The sequence below is a fragment of the Eumetopias jubatus genome, unplaced genomic scaffold, assembly GCF_037043125.1.
Source record: "Eumetopias jubatus isolate StellerSeaLion01/CBP00866 unplaced genomic scaffold, mEumJub1_p1.0 scaffold_12, whole genome shotgun sequence".
NCBI classification, from domain to species: domain Eukaryota; kingdom Metazoa; phylum Chordata; class Mammalia; order Carnivora; family Otariidae; genus Eumetopias; species Eumetopias jubatus.
The window spans coordinates 35,920,523-35,947,379 of record NW_028274818.1 but is presented as its reverse complement, the minus strand read 5'-3'; the positions used below and the strand labels follow the sequence as shown (position 1 = coordinate 35,947,379).

General features: G+C 36.4%; 1 protein-coding gene across 4 annotated transcripts in view; it reads right to left on the bottom strand.

The window, feature by feature from the left end:
- Positions 1-26,857, bottom strand: part of SYT14 (synaptotagmin 14) — a 133,551-nt gene that overhangs the window by 50,926 nt on the left and 55,768 nt on the right. For all 4 annotated transcript variants that reach the window (XM_028125842.2, XM_028125841.2, XM_088016638.1 and 1 more), the window contains exons 3-4: positions 18,450-18,718; positions 13,379-13,828 (exon numbers count right to left, since the gene is read on the bottom strand). In XM_028125842.2, the coding sequence (XP_027981643.1) occupies positions 13,379-13,828; positions 18,450-18,718 (719 nt within the window). The remainder of the gene's footprint in view (positions 1-13,378; positions 13,829-18,449; positions 18,719-26,857) is intronic.

Sequence of the window (26,857 nt, the reverse complement as noted above, 5' to 3'; positions counted from 1 at the left end):
ATAAACAGAGAAATAAATATAGATGTAAATACGAATGTATATGGATATATAGACACACATACATATTAATAGAATAATAACACTCAAAAAGAGAGTAGGATAAATATTTCATATGTCTTGCCTTGATGAAAAAGTGGTGCAGACCACAAAAGATATCTTGGATGGTTCATATGGTACTAATGTAAAATGAAAACTTAAAAAATTTACATTTCTTTAATATTTTATAACAAGTTCTACTTCTGTATTAGTACAACTATCCATGTCAAAAGGAGAATTTAAAAAAATCATCCATGTATAATGTTAACAGGGACAAAATGGATTATGGAAGTAATTAACTGTGCCTTCTCACCAACAGGAAACCAAATTAAACTACCCTATTCTTATGGAAAAAACAAGTAAAAGGTGAAAGTAGAAGTGGTGATTTCACAGTAGCAGTAAGGGAGTGATGATGCCTACGATAATATTAGTACAACTAATATTTACTGAGTGTGCACGAAGTCCCAGGTACTGTGTAACTGCTTTATACAAATTAAAATCTTAGAGACACTGGCACCAAGGCATTAGGAAACGATGATTTCAGTTTAAATTTATGAACACCTTCAAGTTTCAAATTTCCTCTCTTAAACTTTAAAATGGTAGTAACAATTCTCTTATGCCACAAAACAGACTATTTGAAGATTAGTTCTGATTCAGATGTTGAATGTTACAAATAATTTAGTGACAAATGAAACAGCAAGGTATGATTTATATGTTCATTATAATGTGAATATAGAAGGATATTTCTGAGAGTCTTTAATGCAACTTCATAGTGAATTCTCTAGTTACCTGAATTATTTCACATGATGTTATTACTGTTTTTTGTTCATAACCTCACAGAGCATTCAAAGCAGTTCCCAGGAAATGAAATGTTAAGAGCTATAGAAATAGCAGTGCTTTTTATTTCACCTTATCACGATGCATACCACTTTAGAACAATTTTTTTATACTATTTCCATTTTACAGTGTGATTTCAGGATGGTCTAGGTGGGACTGCACTATAAAGATGGCCTTGAGGATTGTTAATAGGCCACATGGCATATTTTCCCAAATTCAGGTTCCTAAAAGACCAATGAGGCCCAGGAAGTGTTGAATTTACCAATTTCTGAAAATTTACTTCTAATGTCTTCAGTGCCATGATAAACTTTGTTTAAATAAAACCAAATTCAAAGACAATCTAATCTATAATATTCTAAGGTTACATATAATGAATGCTTTTTGACAAAATAGTTTTTTTCTTATGGCCATAATGAGTTTAATCCCCTTTAAGATGTTTTTCATCTTTTTCTGTTCTGAAAATATGTCAAGCTTCTAACGAATCAAGGAGATAAATAATTTTAATATTTTATAATAGATCTGAAATATAAAGTTATAAAGTTTTGAAAGAAGCCAAAGGCAATGAAAGTTAACACTTACTAGTGTGCATAACCATTTCTTCCTATTCAGGCCTATTTCAAAATAATTTATAAAAATCCAATTCTCATAACAAGTATTTTAAATAAAACCATTTGTATTAAAGGTGAATTTTAATAGTTTAGTTGGTTGCAATTTGAGCAGATAGTTTGGGAAAAAAATTTTATACTATTAACAAGTCTTACAGTAGAGTTTTCTTAATGATATGGTTAGTTTCATGTTAAATCTTATCAGATGTTTCAAAACTTGGCAAGGACTCATTTTAGTCCTATAGCTACCCAGGAACTAACAGGAGGGAGTAAGATGTGGACATAAGATAGATTCTATAGGGCAATAATAATCAATGCTATTGAGGCACTAGTATCTCTATCTTTTTAAAGATATGAAGAACCTGGCCCTATTCCTTTAATATTTTGATTCAACAAGTGGGAGCCTATTCACGTTTATTTTAAAAACTCAAGTCATACTAATGTAATCAGGATTGAGAATCATAATTTTCAGAATTTAGCTCATAGCCAATTAAGCATATCAGAAAGACACTGTTTAACACAGAACTCAAGATTCCTAAAACAGTACACAGAGAAGTATGCCTAATTCTAAGGTATTATTACATTGATGAAAATAGGATTTCATCCATGGTATGTCCAATCACTAAAGTTTTAGTGAATTTTATTTATTTTGGGGGGGGGGAAGGGCAGATGGAGAGGGAGAGAAAACTTCAGCAGGCTGCACGTCCAGTGTGGGCCCAACATAGGGCTCAGTCTCACAACCCTGAGATCATGACCTGAGCTGAAATCAAGAGTCAGATGCTTAACGACTGAACCACCCAGGCACCCCTAGTGAATTTTATTTTTAAGAAATTTAAATAAACATTATAGTGGACATTAGTTATCTCCATAGTATTTCTTCATCACTTCTTTCTAATAGTGAATGTACTCCTTTCCATCCTTTACCTAATGTAGTTTGGGAGGTGATCCACTGCCCAACTCTAGGGCTGAAGCTAAACAGTACAGCCCATCCCTGTGATTGGCTCTGGGAAGGGCAGGTAACCTAATGAGACACGAGAAGTTTCAAGAGGGCAAATATGTGAAACCTGATTATGATATTGACACACAGAAGACAGGGTGGAGTGGTTGGCAGGGCAGTGGAAGGAGTAGAAAGAGAGAAAAATCAGGACTTCAGTGGTACTATTTGAGTCACTGGATCAAGCCAGGCCTGAAGACAGGATTACTCTCTGGATGGTCCGTTACTGCTCAAGCCCCTTCGCAGTTCCCCCCACGCTTACACACTCTTTCTCTAAAAACAAAAAACAAAAAACAAAAAACACTTTTACTTTCCTCTTTTCCAGACTGTTAATGTTCCTTCTTATTTTGAAACTTGAAAAACACAATGCAGTAATTTTTACTTATGGACTAGCACCTAATGAAGATTACTACTGAATTAGAACACTAAGTTTATCTGCATATGAATAACACCAAATTAGTTAACAGTGTCAAGTTCCTATGTGTCAGATGATGTTTTAAGTTCTTTACATGGATTATCTCCTTTAATTCTCACAAACATTTCTGAGGCAGCTATTATTGTTACTAACCCCTTTTATGAATGAATACATGAGGCACAGAGCGGCTGAGTATTCACCGAAGAACACAAGTCAGGAAGAAGTGGGGAACTAAGATGTGAAATCAGGGACTGCAGAGCCCTATATGCTCCCAACCTCAAAGCTACACCAACCCACCCAAATGTGAATATAAACTTGGTCTTGGATGCCTAACAACCTTTGACATTAAAACTGTAGATTTCCACTATCTGGTAATTCTTCAATCTTTTATGAAAAATCACGAATGAATTAGTATAAAGAAACATTTTTTATAATGTGAATACAGCTTAAGGGACAATGCCAGCTTTCATTTCAAAGTAAAATATAACCCCCCAAATTAAGCTAATATGAAAAATCTACTTATAATACATGCTATTTTCCATGAACTAGATCTTATTCCTTAAAAAATGAACCAAATTAAAGTTTAATTAGTTCACTTTATTTTTAATTGTAGAATAAGGAAATATTAAGAGATAATTTTGATTATATAAATTATATACTTTGACGATACAACATGAGATAATTTAAAAACTGTGTGTACCAAACTTACTCAGTTTTCAGTTCCTATCAGCTCTATCAGCTTTTTCTGCTAGAAAAAATGTAATCAGTACTATTCTAGTCATCAGTTGCCCAAAGTGAAAGACTATAAAAAGACCACTGTAAACTGGTAAGATAGAGCCTATATAAACAACTGTAGGTCTAAGATTAGATAAAGGAAGGATAAGACATTATTTTTTGTAAGACAAGAGAGTAGCTTTTTTTTTTTTAAGAGAGAGAGAGAGAGAAGGGGAGTAAATCGGAGGGGGAGACGAACCATGAGAGATGATGGACTCTGAAAAACAAACTGAGGGTTCTAGAGGGGAGGAGGGTGGGGGGATGGGTTAGCCTGGTGATGGGCATTAAAGAGGGCACATTCTGCGTGGAGCACTGGGTGTTATGCACAAACAATGAATCATGGAACACTACATCAAAAACTAATGATGTAATGTATGGTGATTAATATAACAATAAAAAAAATTTAAAAAAGAGAGAGAGAGAGAGCATGAATGGGAGGGGCAGAGGGAGAAGCAAACTCCCCAGAGCGCGAAGCCCGCGGCAGGGCTCCATCTCATGACCCTGAGATCACCACCTGAGCTGAAATCAAATCAGGCGCTCAACCGATTGAGCCACCCAGGCACCACGAGAGTATCTTTAAAAAACAGTAAATAATGGCAGAATGATTCAAATTAAGGATAACCTATTTCATTTCAAGTTAACAACTAATATTTCTAGTCTACGAAGGTTTTCTCATAGCTCATTCATTTACTCATCCCAACCTTGTGAAGTAGACATACTCTAGTCGTAACCCCGGTGCTAAAATATACACTAGGGAGAATCAGGCTTTTCCCACGAATACCTCTGCATGCTCAACACTTAGAAATATGCATTTCACTTGAACAGGAGTTTCCAGTAATGAGTAAGCACACACGGCATATGCAGGATGGCCATGCTCATTTTTGGTGACAGAAATCACTTAAATATACCTGCCTAATAGAAACAGCATCAGGAAGTGATAGTCAGGCTTATCATGTACTATCATTTTTTTGACCAGAATTATTCTTTGCTCTGAATAGAATTAAATAAAATGTAACTGTCAAATGGAGATATTTTCTGGCTCCTTACAGGTCCCTATAGAGTCCATAGAACAAATATGATGATCAGACTGAAAACTCACTAATAATAGATTTCCTTTAACTTTAATTTTTAAAAATTCAGTTCCATTTTCTTAGGCCTGATCGGTATTTAAACTCATATTCCATCCCAAGAACATTTATGTGTCAAATGTAAAACTGCTTTTCTAAATTAAATTTCAAATTTTCTAATGAGAAAAACACTTTTGTAATTAGTATTCATCAGCTCTCCCTAAATTTGCACTGTATGCCTAAATAGGCATTACTCTAGAAAAGTAGCATTAAACCGTGTCAAGTTCAAAATAAATGTCCCAGCAGATAAAACCACAACTCTTTTGGGAGATGCAGCCTCAATACTATTAATTCAGATGAAAAGACTATAGGCAATATTATTACTACTGGTCGGTTTAAAAAATATATTCTGATAAAATACATTTTCATATCTACCATGTTTCAAAATTAGTACCACTTTAATAATTTTTCCAGTGAAGAACTTACTATTTTATTTTTAAAGATTTAATTTATTTGAGAGAGAGAGAATGAGAGAGAGAGAGCACATGGGGGGGGAGGGTCAGAGGGAGAAGCAGACTCCCCGCTGAGCAGGGAGCCCGATGCGGGACTTGATCCAGGGACTCGAGGATCATGATCTGAGCTGAAGGCAGTCGCTCAACCAACTGAGCCACCCAGGCACCCAAGAACTTACTATTTTAAATTATCTGTCAAGATTTTAAACATGAAAATCCTAAAATTGAGGATTTGGGTTTTGAAACACATCTGCCTACTGGATATTGTCCTGCTGTTTAATATGAACATGATGGGGGAAAATGACTAAGAAAAAATTAAATGCTGCTTCTGTTTGCTATTTCTTTTACCTGAAAAAGGCAGGCCTCAAGGACAACCTCACTCAATGTTATTGTTCATTAAATATCAGCCACCCCACCACATAAACAACAAGCACAGTGGCTATAACTCTTCTATTATTGTTCAACAACCCAGAAGAAAGGGAATTGCTCATGATAATGTACTAAAGTGCACCTTTAAAGGGAAGTGCATATAACTCCTGGTTGGTATTAACGAAGAAGGTATGTATTCAGGATGTCCACTATCTAGACCCTCCAAAAGAATACTTTTTTTTAAAGATTTTATTTATTTATTTGAGAGAGAGAATGAGAGAGAGAGAGAGAGAACATGGGGGGGGAGGGTCAGAGGGAGAAGCAGACTCCCTGCTGAGCAGGGAGCCTGATGCGGGACTCGCAAAAGAATACTTTTTAAAAATAGCGGTCAATATTTATAATTTGAATGTTGAATATCTTTCCATGATGTTTCTATAAAGTACATTATCCCCTCTTGCGAATGCACTTTAGAGTGTTCTTAATTATAGAAATATGCTGCCCTCTTGAACCTAAATTTATCTGTCATAATCCTTATTCCACTCTAAACTGATCAAATAGTACTGTCTTTCCATAAAGCGTTTGTTAATTTCTCTCATTAGTATTACAAATAATTGAAATCAGTATCTTGGAAAAGTTAATTGCATAAAATAAAATATAAGAGAAAAGGAACATAATACCTTTACTTTAAGCTTATTCTTTCATTTTCTGGCTTAAAAAAGACCAAACGAACCATGAAACAAGAAGGAAGTATAGGTGGTCCTCAGTAATTTATAGTTTAGCACTTGGATGGTTCAACGGAATGAATCCCAGTTGAGTTGATGTTCATTATTCCCCATACTCCATATACAAAACAGTATAACCACTGAAATTTCAGTTTTTCCCACTCAATTTTTCTGCATGTTCAAAATTCCTTGAGACATAGGGTTTAAACTTGATTTCTTTTTGTCTTGTAAAGTAAGATCTGATTTAAACGAAAAGCTTCCTTTTATGCTCTAATTTAGCTTCTTTCACTGAAAGATTTATCTGATAACAATTCTTCATGTGAGACTAGAGTTATTCCTCTCCACTGATAATATATTCTCACCTACTTTGAATAACTGTCTCTAAATAGGTCTGTAACTATTTAGTTTTATACTAAAGTGAGCCATGAGTCATATTAGTGTTATTGTCTAGGGACCTAAATTGCACACATGCAGCTTTCCCCTTCATGTAGTAACTGTTAACTGTGATCATTAGTTTATCATGAAGTATCTACTTTAAATTGCTTTAGGATGAAGAAGTGTAATCTACATTTAGAAAATGTAAATTTCTGACAAGGTAGTATGTGAATGTAGTGAATATGAAAATAGGAGGAGCCAAGTTTTAAAAGACATTTGCTAATAATACAGACTAAGGTATGATTCTTAGAGGGACACACATTTCAATTACAGAGTATGAGCAATAATTTGCTTGTCTTAATAATAAAAGTCACAGTATAAATATCAAACTAAATTAATTCAGTCTATTAACAAAAAAGATAGGCTATTTTTGAGATACAGGAATTTTAAGAATTAAAGGTTGAAAATGCAAGTATCTAAAAGATCATCATTTCAGTAAGTCATGAGGAAGGCTGATCACTCTAAAAGACTGTGGCATTAAACTCCTGAATAGGAAATTATATAAACATATATGTCCCTCGTTGATTATTATTTAGGAGTAATACTTTGTGATGTGTTCCTGCTTACTCTAAGATCATGCTTATTGGATTCTAGGTCATAAAAGATCCCTAACAGGGCTACTTTAAGGATATTGGTACCTGTCAGGGAATAATGTTATATGGACCTTAGTAAGAATTTTAGAACTATCGGGTTTACCTGAACATGCTAATAAATCAATTTAACAAGTATTCACTGAACACCTATATTCTGGGTTCTATGAAAAGTTAAGTATAACTAAAACCATGTAAGTCAAATACACAGACTCTATTCTCAAAGTATTTAAAATCTAGAAGGAAGACACTGAACAAGTTCAATAACAAGAAAACATATGACTGGCTGCAGAAACAAGCATCAGAGGCAATAACTCAGAAATAATATGGACCACACCCACCCACCCACCCATCCATCCAACCGACATTCACACAGCAATAACCAGGACTCCATACTTGGTACCCAAAGACAGAGAAGATCAACTAATTTAAATTTGTATCAGAAACAATCTAATAAATTCCTATAAAGATGGGACTTAAATTAGACTTTAACATCTGAGATTTAAAGAGATTCAAATTATAATCGGGACTGACATTGTAGAACAATCTAAATGAAGGCAAATCCCTGATGATATTGGCCAGGTTTCTTGCTTTAACATTCATCCCGTTATTCTCTGTACTTCTTCACTATCACAAACTTCCATCACGCTCCTCCTCTTCTGACTCTTCACTCTGCCCTCTGGTCCTTCTGATCTATGATAAACTCCTCCAGAGCTTTAGTTTCTTCTCTGAACCCCAACATCTTACTTCACCCAAAACCCCATTCTTCCCTGAGGATACATCATGCTCTGCAGACATCCCATCCTGGCTATTTCCTCACACCTAAAGTGCCTTAGGGTCAAAAAGCAAAGTTGTCTGCTGCTTTCTCCAACATTCCTCCTCGGAATTTATAGGGCAGAATAACTATTTTTCTTTAAGGTGTATGTCATCCTGTCCTCCTAAATAGTCTGTCCTGGACATTTCCTCTTCATTCCTTGAGAACAATAATCCTTAATTCAGTCTTCTTTTACACTTCAATTTCTGCCAGTATCTTTTGTTACTTCAATGTCCACGTGGATAACCTATCCACCAAGAACGGGGCCTCGCCTGTCCAATTTACCCATCTCCAGTGATTCTGCCTCCTATTCCTCTCAGATGCCCACTCTGGCCCTTGCCATCTACCGCATTAACTGAAAGCAGTCTTCTCTCTAGTCACATTCCCCTGTCATGCTGTACTTCTTCCTCAACTCCTCTCACATCTGTCCTTGATATACCTGGGATTTTCAGTCCACCAACCTTTCCTTCCCCTGCCTATCAGGCCCTTTCTAGCTTCACTTCTCTTTTTCAACTGAGATCTCATGGTCCAAAATATATGTCTTAAAAATACTCAACATTTTTGCCTCTCTCTTCATCCCAGACATATCAATTAACGCCCATCTTCAATTAGCAACCCCATATTGTACCCTCCACCAATGATGACATCAATGGCGTCAGTAATTTAAGCATGTTCATTTCTCTCCTAACCTCAAAAACGTCTTTCCTAAAGCCTTACTTTCCAAAAACTGTCTCTTCTTCCTTCCTATTTTCATAGCCAAACTTGGGTGTAAAGGTTGTCCACATGATTGCCACTCTAGTTTGGATTTTGCCCTCGGTACCCCACCCAAATCTGTCCCTCTAAGGCTACCCATTACTGGCCTATCAATGAACAGTTTTCAATACTTAGATTATTGGTTCCATTAGAAGCATTTGACAAAGTTGATTCCTTCCTTTATAATTGATTCTTGGCTTCTGTGATATTTTGCTATCTCCTTCTTCCTACCTTACCCTTCCTTTCTCCAGCCTTTAAGTCTTAGAGTTCCTGAGGATCTTCCTCACCCCGGAGACAAGCCCACCCACTCCCATGTCTACTTACTATAGAGGCTATGCATTCACACAGAAATATAACATGGAACCAGAATTAATCGAACACAGACATCTGGGTGCCTATTAAGTACATTTAGCATTACAACTTCAATTTCATCACATTTTCTGTAGGTCAGAAGGCCATATGGGCTCAGCTGGGTTCTCTGCTTAGGGTGTCTCAAGACTAAAATCAAAGTTTCAGCTGGGCTGGGCTACTACCTGAAGGCTCTGGCAAGAATCTACTTCTAAGCTCCTTCAAGATGTTAGCTGAATGCAGTCCTTTGCAGTTGTAGGACCGAAGCCCCCATTTTCTAGCTAGTCACATTGCGTACATCATGCTAACTAAATACTGTTTGTATAAGGAAGCGTTGTGTATGTTCATGAGAGACAGAATCAAGTCTCATTATTAATGAATCATAAGAAAAAATCTACATTACTATTAAGAAATCTAGTAACTTGAATGAGAAATACAACTGGACTGAGGAAAGGAGGAAAGGCTATTCCAGGCAGCTGTTACACACAGAAATGCAGAGTCAAAAATGCAGATGAAGAAGGTAACTGGGGTTCTACACTAGGGAAGAGTGCCATATGAACGCAGCCGAGTATATGAGAAAAATTCCAATTATAAGAGGGCTATACCATGGTAGGAAGGGTAACTGATAACACTCTAGCTGTTGAGTATGGCTTAAGAGATCACTAAAACAAGTAAATAATAAACCCACGGGCTACTTCAACATTTATCAGTCAGGGTCCTATTTGAAAACCCTGGAAGCTAACTCGAAGTGGAATAGTAATTTACTAAAGGAATCGGGATGACTAGAGAACAGGCTTACGGGTAAGCTTCTCAAAAACAAAACCTAAAGCCGTCCTGCAAAACTGGTCTGGTGAGGAAATTTTGCTGCTGCCCCCACTGGACACTTTTGTGCCAAGGTCTTTTCTCTCCTGCAACTGTCACTGTCTAGCACCAATACTGTTTCTGCACCAACAAAGCTATTTCAGAATTTTTACTGACTCTGATGATCAGATTCCTCCACCATCAGCCTCATGCAGACATGAGGTGAGCGCAGCACCCGCTTCTCTGTTCAGTCCGCACTGAGGTTTCCAGGAAAATAGTTCATATTTTCTCAGGCAATAATGAGACTGCCCTAGCTACTGGTTAGACTGGGAAGTGAACTTTACAGCTTACCCTGGGGGGGGGGGGTACTAGTAGCTGGGACTTTCTCAGATATTAGGAGATGGTTGAAAAGACAGGGAAGAGTAAGAAAACATAATCAATGTCCGAACAAAATGTCATACATTTAGCACACAAAACTCATCTAAAATCCACCCATTTCTGTTCTTACCTAACGCCTTTCCCAATATAAACTAGTAGAATTGGAATATCAGAGATAGATGGGACATTTGGTTTAATTCCCTCATTTTACTAATGAGAAACCTGATGCCTAAAGTGATTAGATCATTTATCCAAGGTTATAATCACAACTAGTGGAAAAAACTCATGTTTTTTTAACCCTTTGTATATTTTCTATCATTCAGTGATCAAACCGTATCTTTTTTTAAAAAAGATTTTATTTATTTAATTGACAGAAAGAGAGAGAGAGAGACAGAGAGAGAGGGAACACAAGCGGGGGGGAGTGGGAGAGGGAGAAGCAGGCTTCCTGCCGAGCAGGGAGCCCGATGTGGGGCTCGATCCCAGGACCTTGGGATCATGACCTGAGCCGAAGGCAGTCGCTTAACCAACTGAGCCACCCAGGCGCCCCTCAAACTGTATCTTTATCTTAAAGTTCAACTTAAATCCTACCCTACGGAAAATGCAGGATTTAGTTCTCAAAAAGTCTTTGGGTGATGGTGGTCACTTTTCTCTCAATGTACTGATTTGATCAGTTCCTGAAAAACTGGCTATAGAGCTAAATGTTACATTGTAGAATTCTATTTTTCTATTATTAGCCCTGAAGGTAAACTATAACTAAGCTTCAAATATGTTTTAATCCTAGTATATAAATTTTTTGGCTGGATTAAAACTGTCCCTTGCCAAAGGCTAATATTCTTGCAACAACAACAAGTAATTATTTAAAAGCTACAAGAATAAATGTTTCATTATGAAAGAACTTCTCACTTATATTACATTTTACAGAATTAAAGCTAAAATCACCCATGTAATCTATAATCACATGATTTCTCCATATCAAAACTTAAGCAAAGGGAACATTAATACTGTAGCATACACAGAACATACAGATTCTAGTAGTATTTTATTATTATGATAAGACAACTGATAGACAAAATTATGAATCTTGACCTCACAACTGTGGTGTGCTGAATTGTTTTTGGCACAAAATCCAAAAACAAGCAATGAGATTTTGAGAAGACAGAATAGGAAAGAAGATAAGAGAGAAGAACAATTAAACACAGCCATTAGATTTGGGAAGTGTGGCAGTTAGAGAAGAAATTCTCCAAGAGCTGAAGATGGTTGTATTCAGATTTAAATGTTATGTCTTAGAAGCTGTTTGTCCAGCACTGTCTTCTTTTTGTGAACATCCTCAGAAATTTATTGTACTGATTGTCAGAAATACAGAATCTATGACCATAAGCTAATACATGTAATGTAGGTGTGTAGAGAAATAATTAATTTTGACCAGAGATAAAACCACATTATTTTCTATGGCTTCATTTTCTTTGTGAAATGAATATACTTAATACAAAACTAGGAATGGATAATTTGAAGTAAATAAACACAAAATACGTACCTCGTGATGACACAGTCATTCTCTTCTAATTTAAATCAGGTACTTCTCTAAAAGAATGTATTTTCCACAGATTAACTAGTCATCACTCAGACCAAATCATGAAAATGTTTAAAATCCTATTAAGCATTGCAGACTATTCAATTTTATAAAAAAATTATCTTTTTCCATCTGAAATACTGCCTGGACTTTCTTTTCTCTCTCCTCTGATAAACTGATAACTGTATTTTTAAAAAGGACACTTGCCCAAAATGGTAATTCTGCAATTTAAAATTATAACAAGTTATCAATAAAGGCTATTATACTACAAACCAATAGGGATATGCTATATTTACTATCACCTTTTGGTTTGAAAAATGTTGAAATCATGCAGCTAAAATGGAATGGTAAAAAACAAAAACAAAAACATCTATTGTAAATGACTGTCCTGTTAAGACTAAATGTTGTCTGGTATAAATTCAGTGAGGCTCCGATCTTGGATTTATGCTTACACCTTTAAAAGCTTAAAAACAACCCTAAAATATTATACTTTTACTTAAAAATATACATCCATTCTAAAATCTCTGTATTTGTATTATAAAAATGCTTTCAATTCAATATAACCCAGAGAGAAATAAATATAATTCACGATTTACATTTATAGCATATCACAGATTTTCTCATAATCTAAATAACTATGTGGCATAATTTATCTCCCCAGTTTAAAGAAGTTGTTCAGCTCTCCTGTGCTTTGTAATGTGGGAATTTAGTTAAAAATATGGAGAGAGAAAGAGAGAGACTTGTATGTGATGAGAACCTGAAGGAAAAAAGAGAAAAGGGAGAGCAGCTCATAGACCAAACTTAAGTATTCTCCCAGATATACTGCAAAATCTTTGTTTAAAAAGGGTGCAGAGTATAACAAGGCCAGGTTTTCTTTTGAACCTTTAAAAATAAGTTCATAGGAGTTCTGGAAGGATAATTAGTCATGAGTTGGGCAGCGGTACATAGACTATAAAAGCAAGTAATTTCTGCACTATATTAAGTAAGATATGGGGCTCGATCTTGCTATGGCACTTCGTTTTAACCTGGAAAGAAAACAATAAATTCTACAAGGAGTTCACTTGACGCCATAATCAATCATCTAATAAATATATAACCAAGGAACAAACGTGTAAGACACGGCACCAGACCCTGTGAAGGATAAAATAGATAAAATCACAGATAATCTTCAAGGGCAACTTTTGCAGAAGGAGAAAGAACTATACCTACCTAGCCGGGGCTTAGAAATTTTGTAAAGGTATGATTGTCACATATAAAAAAAATTGAAAAAGTTGGTGGGTTGATCATGGCTTTTAAAAATTATGTATGTTGCACAGCACGACGTAAACCGTATTCAGGCTTTTTGATCAGATACTCACAGAATGATTGTAAGAAGGTTCCAATATCACAGGTAATGACATTTTCCCTTGAAGATTCAATTTTGTTAAATAAAAAATCTTTTCCCCCACAATCTTTTCTTTTTTCATGCGATGTACACCATATAGTCTAAACCGAACTGCATAATTTCCAATCATCTCAGATTCAACGTGATTAAATTTGAATGTTTCTGTGAAGACAGGGCATGGTCCTCTCTGGATGCTGGTTTTTGCTCTCTGTTTCTTTATAGGTAGAAGAACAAGGTGTACTTGCCATGAGTTGCCACCTGTCCTGTTATGTGTTGGGATATCTGTGACAGCTGTCACTGTTACCAGAAGCTTCTGTTCTTGGGAGTCATAGTCAAAAGTCACATCCAGTGTGCCGTATTTAGCTTCTGGCTCAGGATCAAAAGGTTTAGGAAGCTGTGATGATGATCCTTGAGCTGACATATCCTAAGAAAAGCAAATTTAAATGTTTTCAGTTGTTAGCTCTATCATTTAATCTAGCATGTAAATAAATACCTGATATTTCTTTAGGAAGATGATGTGAAAACTGTCTTGATTTGCTGTCAGAAAGAAAGTAAGAGTAATTAACGGTCAACTACCATCAAAAGCTACTCTACAGGGCCAGGGTGGGAAAAGTGGTAGGTTAAACTCAAAAACTTATTATAACAAAGAATTTAGCATCTCCCATCACAATTTTGAGAAAGTTGGATATATGTCTTCATGATGAGAACTGAAAATATATACTTCAATGTGTATCTCTCTTCTTTTTGTAGGAAACGACTATATTTTACTTCTGACATTATAAACACCACAACTGACAGCTCAGTATTAGGCTGGCGAGAGAGAGAACATAAATACGAGTGTAATGCCATCGAAAAATTTGGTCCCATTTAAGTCTGTTCTAAAACACCCCCATCTGTAATAGAATGTAAACACATTCAGGCTTGGAAATCAATGGAAATGTAAAATATGAAAGGATAAATCCAAAGGCCTCAAAAATATTTGCAGCCAAACACTTACATTCCATAACACACACACACACACACACACACACACACACACACACACACACACGCTTTACACTTTAACTTTTAATCTGAATTTAAAACTATGTATTATTTCTTAATGTTAATTACTGTTGAAAATTGCTGACTACACATTTCAAAAGTTCAAGAAAGATGAAACTATATATTTTGACTATAAGTTTGAAAGAAATTATACCCATTCTACCTGGAGCTGTCTCAAATTCCTGCCAGTCTAACTCTCTGGAATGTAACAGGAGTATCGGCTAGTTACCAACAGTGCCAAACCCAGGTCTCTGACCTTTCAACTATAACCACTTTGCCCCTTCAGGTATTTTAATAAATCTTAAATGTCTTTTATTTTGAAATGTGGACCAATTTTACAATTTTCTAACTGTTTCTGAGCTTGTCCTTAGTGCCTATAGTAGCAGTCACTACTATTAGTCCCGGTCTTTCCTTTCTGCATTTCTCAGAACTACCTGAGTTTTAGGCAGAAGAACACTGCCTGGCAAGAGCCTGTATTTCCAAACTTGCTTTAGGGCTGATACGCTCATGAGACTCGGCCTTGGTCAATGGGAGGCAAACAGAAGTGATGTCTGAAACGTCCAGATCAGGTTTACACGAGACATTACTAGCCCTTCACTCTTTCTCAGTCTTCCCACAAGCAGATGCACAGGTAGGATGTGGCTCTGCCTGACCAGGTGGACCAGGACAGTACCTAGGGGACGGCAGAATGACAAAACCCAACAACAACGGCCTCAGAACTCTGGGTCCCTGAATGATGTTGTAGAGCAAAGCCACCTACTCACCCTGAACCCTGGACTGTCATTAAATGAAAGGCAATCTTTGGTGGTTTTTAGCTGCTGTATTGGTCTCTTGTTAAAGCAGTTTAACATGTACCTATTATACTGTGTGTCAGGCCACAGTTTAGGTGGGGGGGCGGTGCAGTAGAGAGCCAAAAATATTCAAGTCTTTTACCTTATAAATCTTACATGTCTACCTACTTATGGTAACCTGCTCGGTACCATGTATGAAAAGAAAGGTAATAAATGAAGAACAATACTTGGGGAGAGGCAACAAACTCTTAAAGAAGAATTCAGGTTTTTTCTAAATGAAATATGATGAAATCAGGGTAACATATTTTTACTCGGTCAAAAAAAACTTGACAGCCTAGAGAAAAATGGTTTAACGTATGCCCCTTCATAACTGGCAATCAAAGATGATTAATTACATGGCTTTTGATTTTTCAATGAAATATTGTCTAAAATAGTATCATAATAGCTAGGATTTTCAAGGAAGTAAAAAATTTCATAAGGTCCTAGAGAGGGTTAAAAGGGCGGACCTTTACAGATAAAAACTACTATTTGTGTTCTGTAACAGACAACTAGAAAATAATTCTTCCTTTCAAGGTGTCTGAATTAAAGTTTTGAATCATTGTTAGCTAGCAATAGGTCGTCAATAGAGTCTGTGACCTCCTTGCCAGGGATCTTTCTGGAACCCTCACTCCTATTTCAGTTCAGTCATGTATGTGGATGGGTTCTAACATAGCTATATCCTGGATAAACCAAGAAAAAAGTAAGAATTTTCTATCTGATAAATAATATCTATTAAAGGAACAGTAGGAAGCAAAATACACTTGAAAAAAACACAAGATTGGGCTTTATACTAACAGGCTATAAAAGCATCTAGTTATTGATATAATCTGCATTTGCTGTATTGTTTGAATATATTCAATTCTGCTGTAGGGACACAAAACAAGCAGCATACAAGAGACTCATCAGTGTTAACAGAGAGCAAGCTGGCAGCTTCTGAAATATGGGCAAAACTCAAAGGTTGTATTAACTATAAATAATGAATAAGGAAGTAACTTGAGAGACAGGCAAAATTCAGAAGATACAGTAATTACAGATATTAACTAAGTTAATAACTTGGAATATATGCCAAAGATAGACATAATAAACATATTATAGAATAAATGAGCACTACCTTGAGAAAGGGGTGTGAAGCTCACGCCATGATCACGTCACCTCTGAGCTAACAGCTGTGTCACCCATGTGTTCCTTAAGCAGAAATGCAAATAAAAAGGCTAACTGGCAAGTTTCACTGATGCTCAGGAGTACCTGTCCCTGCATCTCTCCCAGAAAACAAAGTTTTTGGCCCTTGGTACCCCTGTCCAAATCTTGACTCTTGGGGCACCTGGCTGGCTCAGCCAGTGGAGCATGAGACTCTCGATCTGGGTGGGGGTTGTGAGTACAAGCTCTGTGGTGGGTGTACAGATTTATATAAAAAAATCTCAACTCTTGCCCTTGTCATCACACCGTATAAAGGGAACACTGATGGGGCAGAAAGAATGACAGGGACATATGGGCGATACTTAAATCAAGGCTCACACAGTGTGTTCCTGCCACCTGTACCTACTGGCATCCTATCCTAAGTATGTTAACACTTAGCTCATCTTGCTCCTCTTACTTCTTTATATTTGAAATAGATTAAAACACACACACACGTACGTACACACACACACACACACACACACACACACACACGTAATCTAAGCATCTGAATTTGGTCCACAAGTCCCCCGAAATAGCTTGCCTGGTGGTGTACTGGGAGGGTACAGATGCATCGAAGTAATTTCCCACACAATGATTTAGGTCAAGGTAGGAAACAGGATCTAGTCGGTAAGAGCACTGTGTGCGGTCGGACCTAGGTTTGGATGATAGCGCCACCATCTGAGAGGCGCTTACATGCGGGCAAACTGCTTCACTCTCTGAGTCTGAATGTTCTTGTTTGTAAAGTGGAAATAACTTCCTGAAGATGAGGTTACTAACATGAAATGTGCTGACTGTAAAGCTTATAGCAGAATCTCTGGCATAATCGTTGCCAGCCATTGTTGTTGTTAATTCCACGATCCAGGCTTGGCTGCCAGCTTGTTGGCCAACTCTTGGGCAGGTAAGCCTATACAACAGTGGTCTCAACATGTTCAGGCACAGGGCACAGGGAAGGATTCTTGGGGAAAATCATGGAATCCTGATGGATTAAACTTAAAATACCAATGTGGAATTTTCTTCTAAGTTAGATACTATATTAGAATACTAGAAATAGTAGAAAAGTAGTAACAGATAAAATGTGTTTTTAGAAATTATATAAGAAAAACTTAAAATTAAGGGAATTCTGTTCATAGCTCTACTTCCATTATTTAATTTTGGTGGTAGATGAAAATTCACCCAGTAAGAACACTGACACACTACAGTATTACGAAATGTTGTCTGGGACAAAAGTTGTAAAAACCTGCAATCTAAAAGAAATAAATCCTAAAAGCACATACTATCTAATGGAAACCTTTAAATTACCTTTATCGTTTTCATCATAAAAGGAAGATTAAAACAAATCCTTTCTAGAACATGGAGAGACTTCGAAAGTTCAACACACCTATTTTTGTTGTTATTTTCACATTTTTGCTTCAAAATAGGAAATAACTTAAAACACAACCAACCAACGACTCTAAACACATGATGCCATGCATTCAAGTTTCATTAGTAAGGCTGAGCATCACTTATCCCTTCCATATTCCATGATATGAAAATGCAAAAACATCATTTTTGAAAAACCTATAAAACACAAATGAGCAACCTCCCCAAAGTAAAAATATCCCAAATAAAAGAATTTTAAAAATAAAAAGCACATAAACAGGAACCTCAAGATGAAAGAAACATTTAAGTAATTCCAGAATATTTTGTATAAAATGTGAAAATATAAAGACCTATCTTGAGGTTGAAACCCAGGGAAGATAATCTGTTTCAATATCTTGTGAATTGCTCTCATTTTTAGCTACCCATCTTCCTTTTGGGAAAAGGGAGGGGGGTGCGTGGAGAAGGGTTGGGACAGTCCATTAAGTCTGCCGGATAAAGATGAGATCAAGGATAACACTGGTACATAAGCCACAAATGACAGGACAGTGATAAAACCTTCTTACCGAGAGAAGCACAGGGTTATCATCCTCCAATAACATGCACATAAAAAGCTCTAGGTGTTGTGTTACTTACTTCTGGGCTCAGGACTGCGGTGCTGTCGCTTGGAACATCTTCATATCCTTTATTAGGAAAACTTTCTATTTCACGACCTATGCTTCCTTCACTTGGGCACTTGTTATATGAGCATCTTGGACTGTTGCTGCAGTGGGAAAATTCACATTTACTGTCCCCAATTTCTGAGGGTGTACATGAGAGATGGGGAGAACCACTGTCATCCTGATATGGTGGTGGCTGCAATTCATCCAGTGGGGGTGTTCTTCTCATTCTCTGAATGCAGTTTCCTGACAATGATTAAGAATCTGGTCACTGTTTCCAATTAGCCTCAACATGCAGTACAGTCCACAATTACTGTAAATAACTTTAAAAAAAACTGGATCAAGAAATTTGTGGCAACATAACTAGTAGATTCACTTGCGAGTTTCCTTCTTCCCTAACAGAGAGACGCAGAAGTAAAATAGCCTGGTTTCCCACTCCTCTCCTCCTGCACAGTAAGATTAGGAAAAATAAAAGTCACATATGTGGAGAGATGCTGTTATAGACCACAAAGATGGAAGAGCGATAAATATTAGTGAACTAGCTTATTTATTTAGTTCTTTCTTTCACAACAATCCGGAAGCATACACATATTTTGACTACTCCTCCATGATGTGTGGCCTCTCTAGCCACACTAGGTACAAATACGGGAGGGACCACAAACATAAACACCTCATTTATTTTCTTTAGCTACGGAGATGGACTTAAACTAGGACTCGGCTCAGCCATGTCAGAAACTATTTCTCCACATCCACATGAGATCCAGAATCCTAAAATGAGGTGCACCGTGAACCCAGGCCTAATCCCCATTAAAGAGCAGAAGCTGCATTTCAGCTGGTCTCCACAATCAGGTGGCTGCTCCCTGCCCCACCCCCCCATGGCCCCCTGCCCCCAGTGCCACTCCCTGCCCCCACTGCAGCTCTCCCTGCCCACTGCGTCCCTCTCCCCCTTCTAAAGTGTACAGCTCCACCTTGTCTACAGCAGGCATCTCTACCTCCAGCAATGAATCTGAAACCACATTTTCTTGTAGGCTTAAATTATCCTTTTAATTTTTACCTCAATGATCTGTCTCAGGAGCTCGGAATAAATAGGTCTGTGAACAGGATAGAGGTGGGGGTAGGAGGGGGATGTAAAAAAATAGAGCTGAGTATACAATTTAAGAGTAGCTAAGTCTCTGTAGATAAATCCTGAATGCAATGTCAGGTATTAAATTTAAACACTGCTCATTTTTTCTTTTAATGGACTGTGAATCTCCGTTCTTAAAAGGGGCCCTGAAAAAAGGTATTTTGTATTATAATTCTTATAATGGAGTTCAGTTCAAATGCTCAATAGGTCTTCTGTTCTTCCTAAGACAGTAAAACTTTACATAAGAAATACAAAGCTCATTTAAAAATTATCACAATGCCTGGTTCAATGAAAAATATTAATTTGCATGAACTTAGCACAAATTTACATATTTGCTCAGAAGCAAATTTTAGAAAAAGAAAACTAAATGTCTTACCTAGTGAGTCTAACATACCAACTTTAGTTTATAAAACATAAGCAAAAAATAAAAAAGTTACTGAATTAACATACTTGAAGCTAAATTTGAGAAGGGAAGATAGATTGAATTGATACACTGCACTTAGTAGCAAATAAATATCCCAGATTTCAGAGAGGGGCTTCCAGGAAACGTTTGGTTTTCCTGATAAAAGCAGGCAGACTCAACTGGCAGGCACTTTTTGTCCCTTTTCTTTCCTCCTGCCTGGAGCTGCTGCAGCCATCTTGTAATCACAAAGTATACAGGCATGACAATGAAAGCTAAGGGGAAGGAAGCAGAAAAACAGAGAGTATCTGGGTAACTGAAACATCACTAAGTAGCTATGGCCAAACTTTTTGAAGCCTAAGACAAATCCCTCTAGGTTAAAAAACATAACAACAACAAAACAGTGACAGTTGGATTTTCTGTTTCCAAATATATTCTCTATTGATACTTCTAAAATTATTTAACCAATATCCCCCTCATTAAAAATGTGTATTTAATCAGCCATTGAATTATAAATTAAATGGTAATACCTAATATTTGCTGTAACAGGAAGTCAACTAAAAATTTCCCAATGTAGGGGTTTTAGGAGTTGGCATACCATCTTTTCCTTTACCTTTATTTTTTTTAAAAGAGAGGTGATCTTTCCCAGACCTCAGACCTGAGTGCTCAGCATTTTATCTCACAGGTCACACTGGAGAGAACTGGGTACATTTCTATTCCTCAAACCATCTCTTAATGGGGGGAGGATGGGATTACCACAATTGACTTAGATTAATAAGAAGCCATCAAAGTGAAGCTGGGGATGGAGTCAGCTTCAATGTCCATATTTATATGGGAGAGAGTAGAGGCCACTCACCAAGAAAAAAAAGAGAAAGAACTTAAATGAATAAAATTAGATATGAAAATAGAGACATTACAACAGAAACCACAGATATAAAAGATCATACAAGATTACTATGAAAAAGTATATGACAACAAATTGGACAACCTAGAAGAAACATAAATTCCTAGAAACATACTAGCTACCAAGATTGAATCATGAAGAAATAGAAAATCTGAACAGACCAATAACTAGTAAGGAGATTAAACCAGTAATCAATAGCCTCCCAACAACAGATGTCCAGGGCCAGATGGCTTCACTGGTGAAGTCTACCAAAACTTAAAGAAGAATTAATACTAACTCCTCTCAAACTCTTACAAAAAACAGAAGAGGAGGGATCACTTCCCAACTCATTTTACCAGGTCAGCGTTACCCTGATACCAAATCCAGACAAGGACACTACAAGAAAACTACAGGCCAATATCCCTAATAAATATAGATGCAAAAATTCTTAACAAAATATCAAGAGACCAAATTCAACAATACATGAAAGGCATCATACAACATGATCAATTGGGATCTATTCCAGGGATTCAAGGGTGGTTCGACATCTGTAAATCAAGCGATGCAATACAACACATTAACAAAATAAAGGATAAAAATCATATGATTATCACAATAGATGTAGAAAAAGCATTTGACAAAATTCAACATCCATTCATGACAAAAACTCTCCAGAAACTGTGTAGAGAGAATGTTAGTCAACATAATAAAGGCCATATACAACAAAACCACAGCTAACAGTATATTCAACAGTGAAAAGCTGAAAGCTTCTCCTCTAAGATAAAGAACAAGACAAGGATGCTGACTCTTACCACGTGGAAATCCTAGCCAGAGCAATTAACCAAGAAAAGAAATAAAAGGCATCCAAATTGGAAAAGAAGAAGTAAAACTGTCTCTATTTCCAGATGACATGATAGTATATATAAAAAACCCTGAAGACTCCACCAAAAAACTGTTAGGACTAATAAATGAATTCAGTAAAGTTGTAGGACACAAATCAATATAAAAAATCAGTTGCATTTCTATATACTAACAACAAACTATCAGGAAAGAAATTTTTTAAAATTCCATTTACAATTTGCATCAAAAAGAACAGAATACTTACGAATAAATTTAGTCAAGGAGATAAAAGATCTACCTGCACGATACACTAAGAACTACAAGATATTGATGAAAGAAATTATAAAAGACACAAAACAAATGCAAAGATATTTTATGCAAATGGATTGGCAGAAATAGTATTGTTAAAATGTCCATACTACTCAAAGCACTCTACAGATTCAAAGTGAACTCTATAAAAATTCCACTGGCATTTATTTACAGAAATAGAAAAAACCAGTTCTAAACTTTGTATGGAACCACAGAAGACTCCAAAAGCCAAAGCAATCTTGAAAAAGAAAAACAAAGCTGGAGATATCAGTCTTCCTGCTTTCAAACTATATTACAAACCTACAGTAGTCAAAAGAGTATGGCATTGGCATAAAAAACAGACACACAGATCAACAGAACAGATAGCCCAGAAATAAACACATATATTGCCAATTAATTTATTACAAAAGAGCCAAGGATATACAATGGGGAGAGGAAAATCTCTTTAATAAATGGTGATGAGAAAATTGGACAGTCACATGCAAACTAATGAAACTGAATCACTATCTTATAAACAAAAAACCAACTCAAAATGGAATAAAGACTTGAATATAAAGCTGGAAACTATAAATCTTAAGTGAAAACATAGGGAATAAGCTCCTTCACACTGGTCTTGATAATGCCAGGAGCAAAGGCAACAAAAGCAAAAATAAACAAGTGGGACTATATCAAAATAAAAAGCTTCTGCATAGAAAGCCATCAAAAAAATTACAGACAACCTATGGAATGGGAGAAAATATTTACAAATAATATATCCAATAAAGGGTTAATACTCAAAATGTATAAATAACTCCTCCAACTTAACAGCAAAATAACAATCTGATTAAAAAATGGGCTGAGGAATTAAACACATTTTTTTCAAACCAGACATCCAAATGGCTAATAGGTATATGAAAAGGTGGTCAACATCACTAATCATCAGGGAAATGCAAATCAAAAGCATAATGAGATATTTCACACCTGTTAGAATGCCTAATATCAAAAAGACAATGGATAACAAATGCTGGCTAGGATGGGGATAAAATGGAACCCTTGTACACTGTTGGTGGGAATGTAAACTGGTAAAACCAGTTTTAAAACAGTATGGAGATTCCTCAAAAAATTAAAAATAGAACTACCATATGATCGAGCAATTCTACCTCTGGGTATTTATCTGAAGAAAATGAAATCACTATCTCAAAAAGATACCTGCACTCTATGTTCACTGCAGTATTATTTATAATAGTCAAAACATGCAAACAACCTAAGTGTCCATCAATGGATTGAATGCATAAAGGAACACACACTGGACTGTTATTCAGCCACAAAAAAGAAGAAAATACTGAATTTGCGACAACACAGATGAACCTTGAGGGCAAGTGAAATAAGTCAGAAGAGAGAGAAAACTACTGTATGATGTCACTTATATGTGGAATCTACAAAATCTGAACTCACAGATACAGAGAAGAGATCGGTCATTGCTAGAGGTGGGGATGGGAGGGGTGAAGGAAATGTGTGAAGGGGCTTTCCAGTTATAAGATAAATAAGTCCTGGAAGGTAATGTACAGCATGGTGACAGCAATAATGTATTGTATACTTGAAAGTTGCTAAAGGAGAAGATCTTCAAAGTTCTTTTTTTTTTTTTAAAAAGATTTATTTATTTGACAGAAAGAGAGAGATAGGAGAAAGAGAACACACAATCAGGAGGAGCAGAGGCAGAGGGAGAAGAAGCAGGCTCCCTGCAGAGCAGGGAGCCCCACACAGGACTCAATCCCAGGACCCTGGGACCATGACCTGAGCCGAAAGCAGACACTTAACCGACTGAGCCACCCAGGCGCGCCAAGATCTTCAAAGTTCTTATTAGAAGAAAAAAATGTCTAACTATGTGAGGTGACCGACGTTACCTAAACTTACTGGGGTAGTCATTTTGCAACATGTATATATACCACATCTTATGTTGTGCTGATACCTTGGACTAATATGTCATATATTGATTATATCTCAGTAAAACTGGAAAAAGAAAGGTAAAGAATGACTAAACACTTCCCTTTCAAAAGCTTATACACTAATGGGGAGTATAAAAACACATATACACATGAAACCAAAGCAAAGAAACAAACCAAAAGAATATATGCCTAAAGAATATAGGGTTCAGGAAGAAGGAAGATAAAGGACATTGGCTAGAAAAACCAACACAATCAAGTCCTTGCCTTCCAAGTCCTTCACTCTGATTCCAGTTTTCATCTTTATTAAAATATCTTCTCTCTCTGTGGCTCTTTCTTCTTTAATAGTAGTTTCACTGTATTAACCCTTCTCATGTAACCAACACAATCTAACTTCTGTCTGGTAATAATCTTATATCTTACTCCTTTAGTTTGCTTTTTTTACATCAGGTCCTTGTCTAGCTGCCAGCCAACTAGGATATATTTACACAGCTGAGCTCCTGTCATCTGGCTCTTGTTGAGATTCAGTGTAACCATGCTCCAGAGACCAAGGCATAAGACATTTAGTGATATTTAAAGATACTAAGTAGGCTCCATGAGTAGACCTCACTAGTGTTTCTGGATTTGAGAGAAAAAATTTTAGAGCTGTGAATTTTGGAATGTACATATCAGGACATATAAATTATATAATTTATGATATATAAAATATATTAATAAGAATAAATAAATATATATTAGGATACCTTATATTTATTACATATTTACATGACACTTTATAATTACATAAATATAGAATATATAAATTTGTAACGTAAATATTATTTATATATTTATTATATATTTATATAATTATAAGGTATTATATAAATCCTTGAAGTTTTAAAAATAATAATACCATACGTTTCACTTTTCACTTTACTTTTGCATTTTACTTTACAAAGTGAAGAACACCCAGATGTATCCAGAACAGGAATTTCACTTAAAAATACGCAGTTACGAAGATTTTTCCTTTTTCAATCTTTTGCAACAATATCTTCTTTCTCTAATTGGCAACTACTTCATATCATATGCACAGTATAATAACTAAGAGTTGACTAAAATTTAACGAATACTGGAAAATTTTTAATACAACTGTTTTATAAAATAACAATTTATACTATAGTTGTTAAATTACACTGTAAACATCCAACCTTAAGGGGAAATTTCTAGTAGAACTATCAAACACCAAAATGATGATAAGCTACTATTACTTTTTCCCTCATTTTACAACCTAATTCCATGCCCTATTTTGTGGAAATGATAGATCCATAAAAGGATTCATGCATGGAAATATTTTAAGCATGTTAGCTTACCATCTGCATATTGCAGAGCACCCACAAAAGAAGACAAAGTAGGTTTCTACCTTACAAAAAAACAGGATGCATGCATATCTGGAATATGACTGGAGTTTTTAACGTATTTGAGAGTAGTTTTCTAAGTTTGAGAACCTCAACTCTAAAAAGTGGTGAACATTCTACATCTGCAGAATTCAGTTTTCAAGTGTCTGTAGAAATTTGCCAAAACTGATCACATACCCTGTAATAAGTTAAGGCTTGACACATTTCACAAAACTGGAAGCATAAAGAAGATATTTTCTGACCACAGTGAAATTAAACTAGAAATCAGAAACAAAAATATAACTAAAAAAACTACAGAAATCTAGATAAAGTAACCAGAAATTAAAATACACTTCTAAATAATTCATGGGTCAAAGAAGGAATCACAATAGAAATTAGAAAATGTATTGAAAATAATGATAATAAAAATAATCTGGGAGCACCTGGGTGGCTCAGTCAGTTAAGCCGTCTGCCTTGGCTCAGGTTATGATTTCAGGGTCCTGGGATGGAGCTCCCCATCAGGTTCTCACTCAGCGGGTAGTCTGCTTCTCTCTCTCCCTCTGCCCTTCTCCCTACTCGTGCTCTCGCTCTCAAATAAGTAAATAAAATCTTAAAAAAAAAAATCTGTATAAAATACTTATGGAATGTGGCTAAAGCCACACTTAGAAGGAAATTTACAGGCCAAAGTGCTTACATTGGGGAAGGAAGGGAGTGAGGAAGGCTGAAAACAAGGACCTAATTACTACTCACTTCAAGAAGTTAAAAACTTAAAAAACAAACAAGTTAACTCAGAGAAAGGAGAAAGAATGAAATAATAAAGAGCAGAAATAAAATACAAAACATACGCACAAAAGAGAGCATTAGTAAACCAAAATAAAATTCATTGAGAACACTAATAAAATAGTTAAATTGCTGGAAGAGACTAGTCAGGAAGAGAAAGAGAGATGGTATAAGTTATTAGTATCGGGAATAAAAAGGAGGACATCATTTCAAACCCTTCAGACATTAAAGAGAGAGCGAGCTTTTCTTTTGTCCTTTCCTTTTTTGGAAATTTTAGTCCTAAAGCTAATCAGTGGGGCTGAAGGAGGCAGCAGTCTGCACTGGTAGAGGCATATGTCAGAGCCTGGGTGAGATGGGATGTCTACCCATGGGAGAAGCCCGGCACACTATTTCGGAGCCCAAGAGAGACGAGAAGGGCATCCATGTCCATATAGGTAGAGCCCAGCATGAGGTGTCAGAGCTCACATAGGGTAAAGAGGGCACCCATCCACGGGGCATCCCTAAATAGCATGCTGGAGCCCAAGCTGGGTGAGAAATGCCCAGCATGGAGAGCCAGAGCCTCACCAGGATAAGAAGGCTCCCCACAGTGGGGCAGCCTCGCATGGGGCAACAAAGCCCAAATGGGGTGAGCAGTGTGTCTCCAATGAGGGAAAGGGGAGTCAAAGCCCGAGGAGGATCAGAGCCATGGAGGGGGACTGGCGTGGGTTGTTGAAGCCCAGGAATGCTGAAGAGGGAACCCACACAGAGGCACA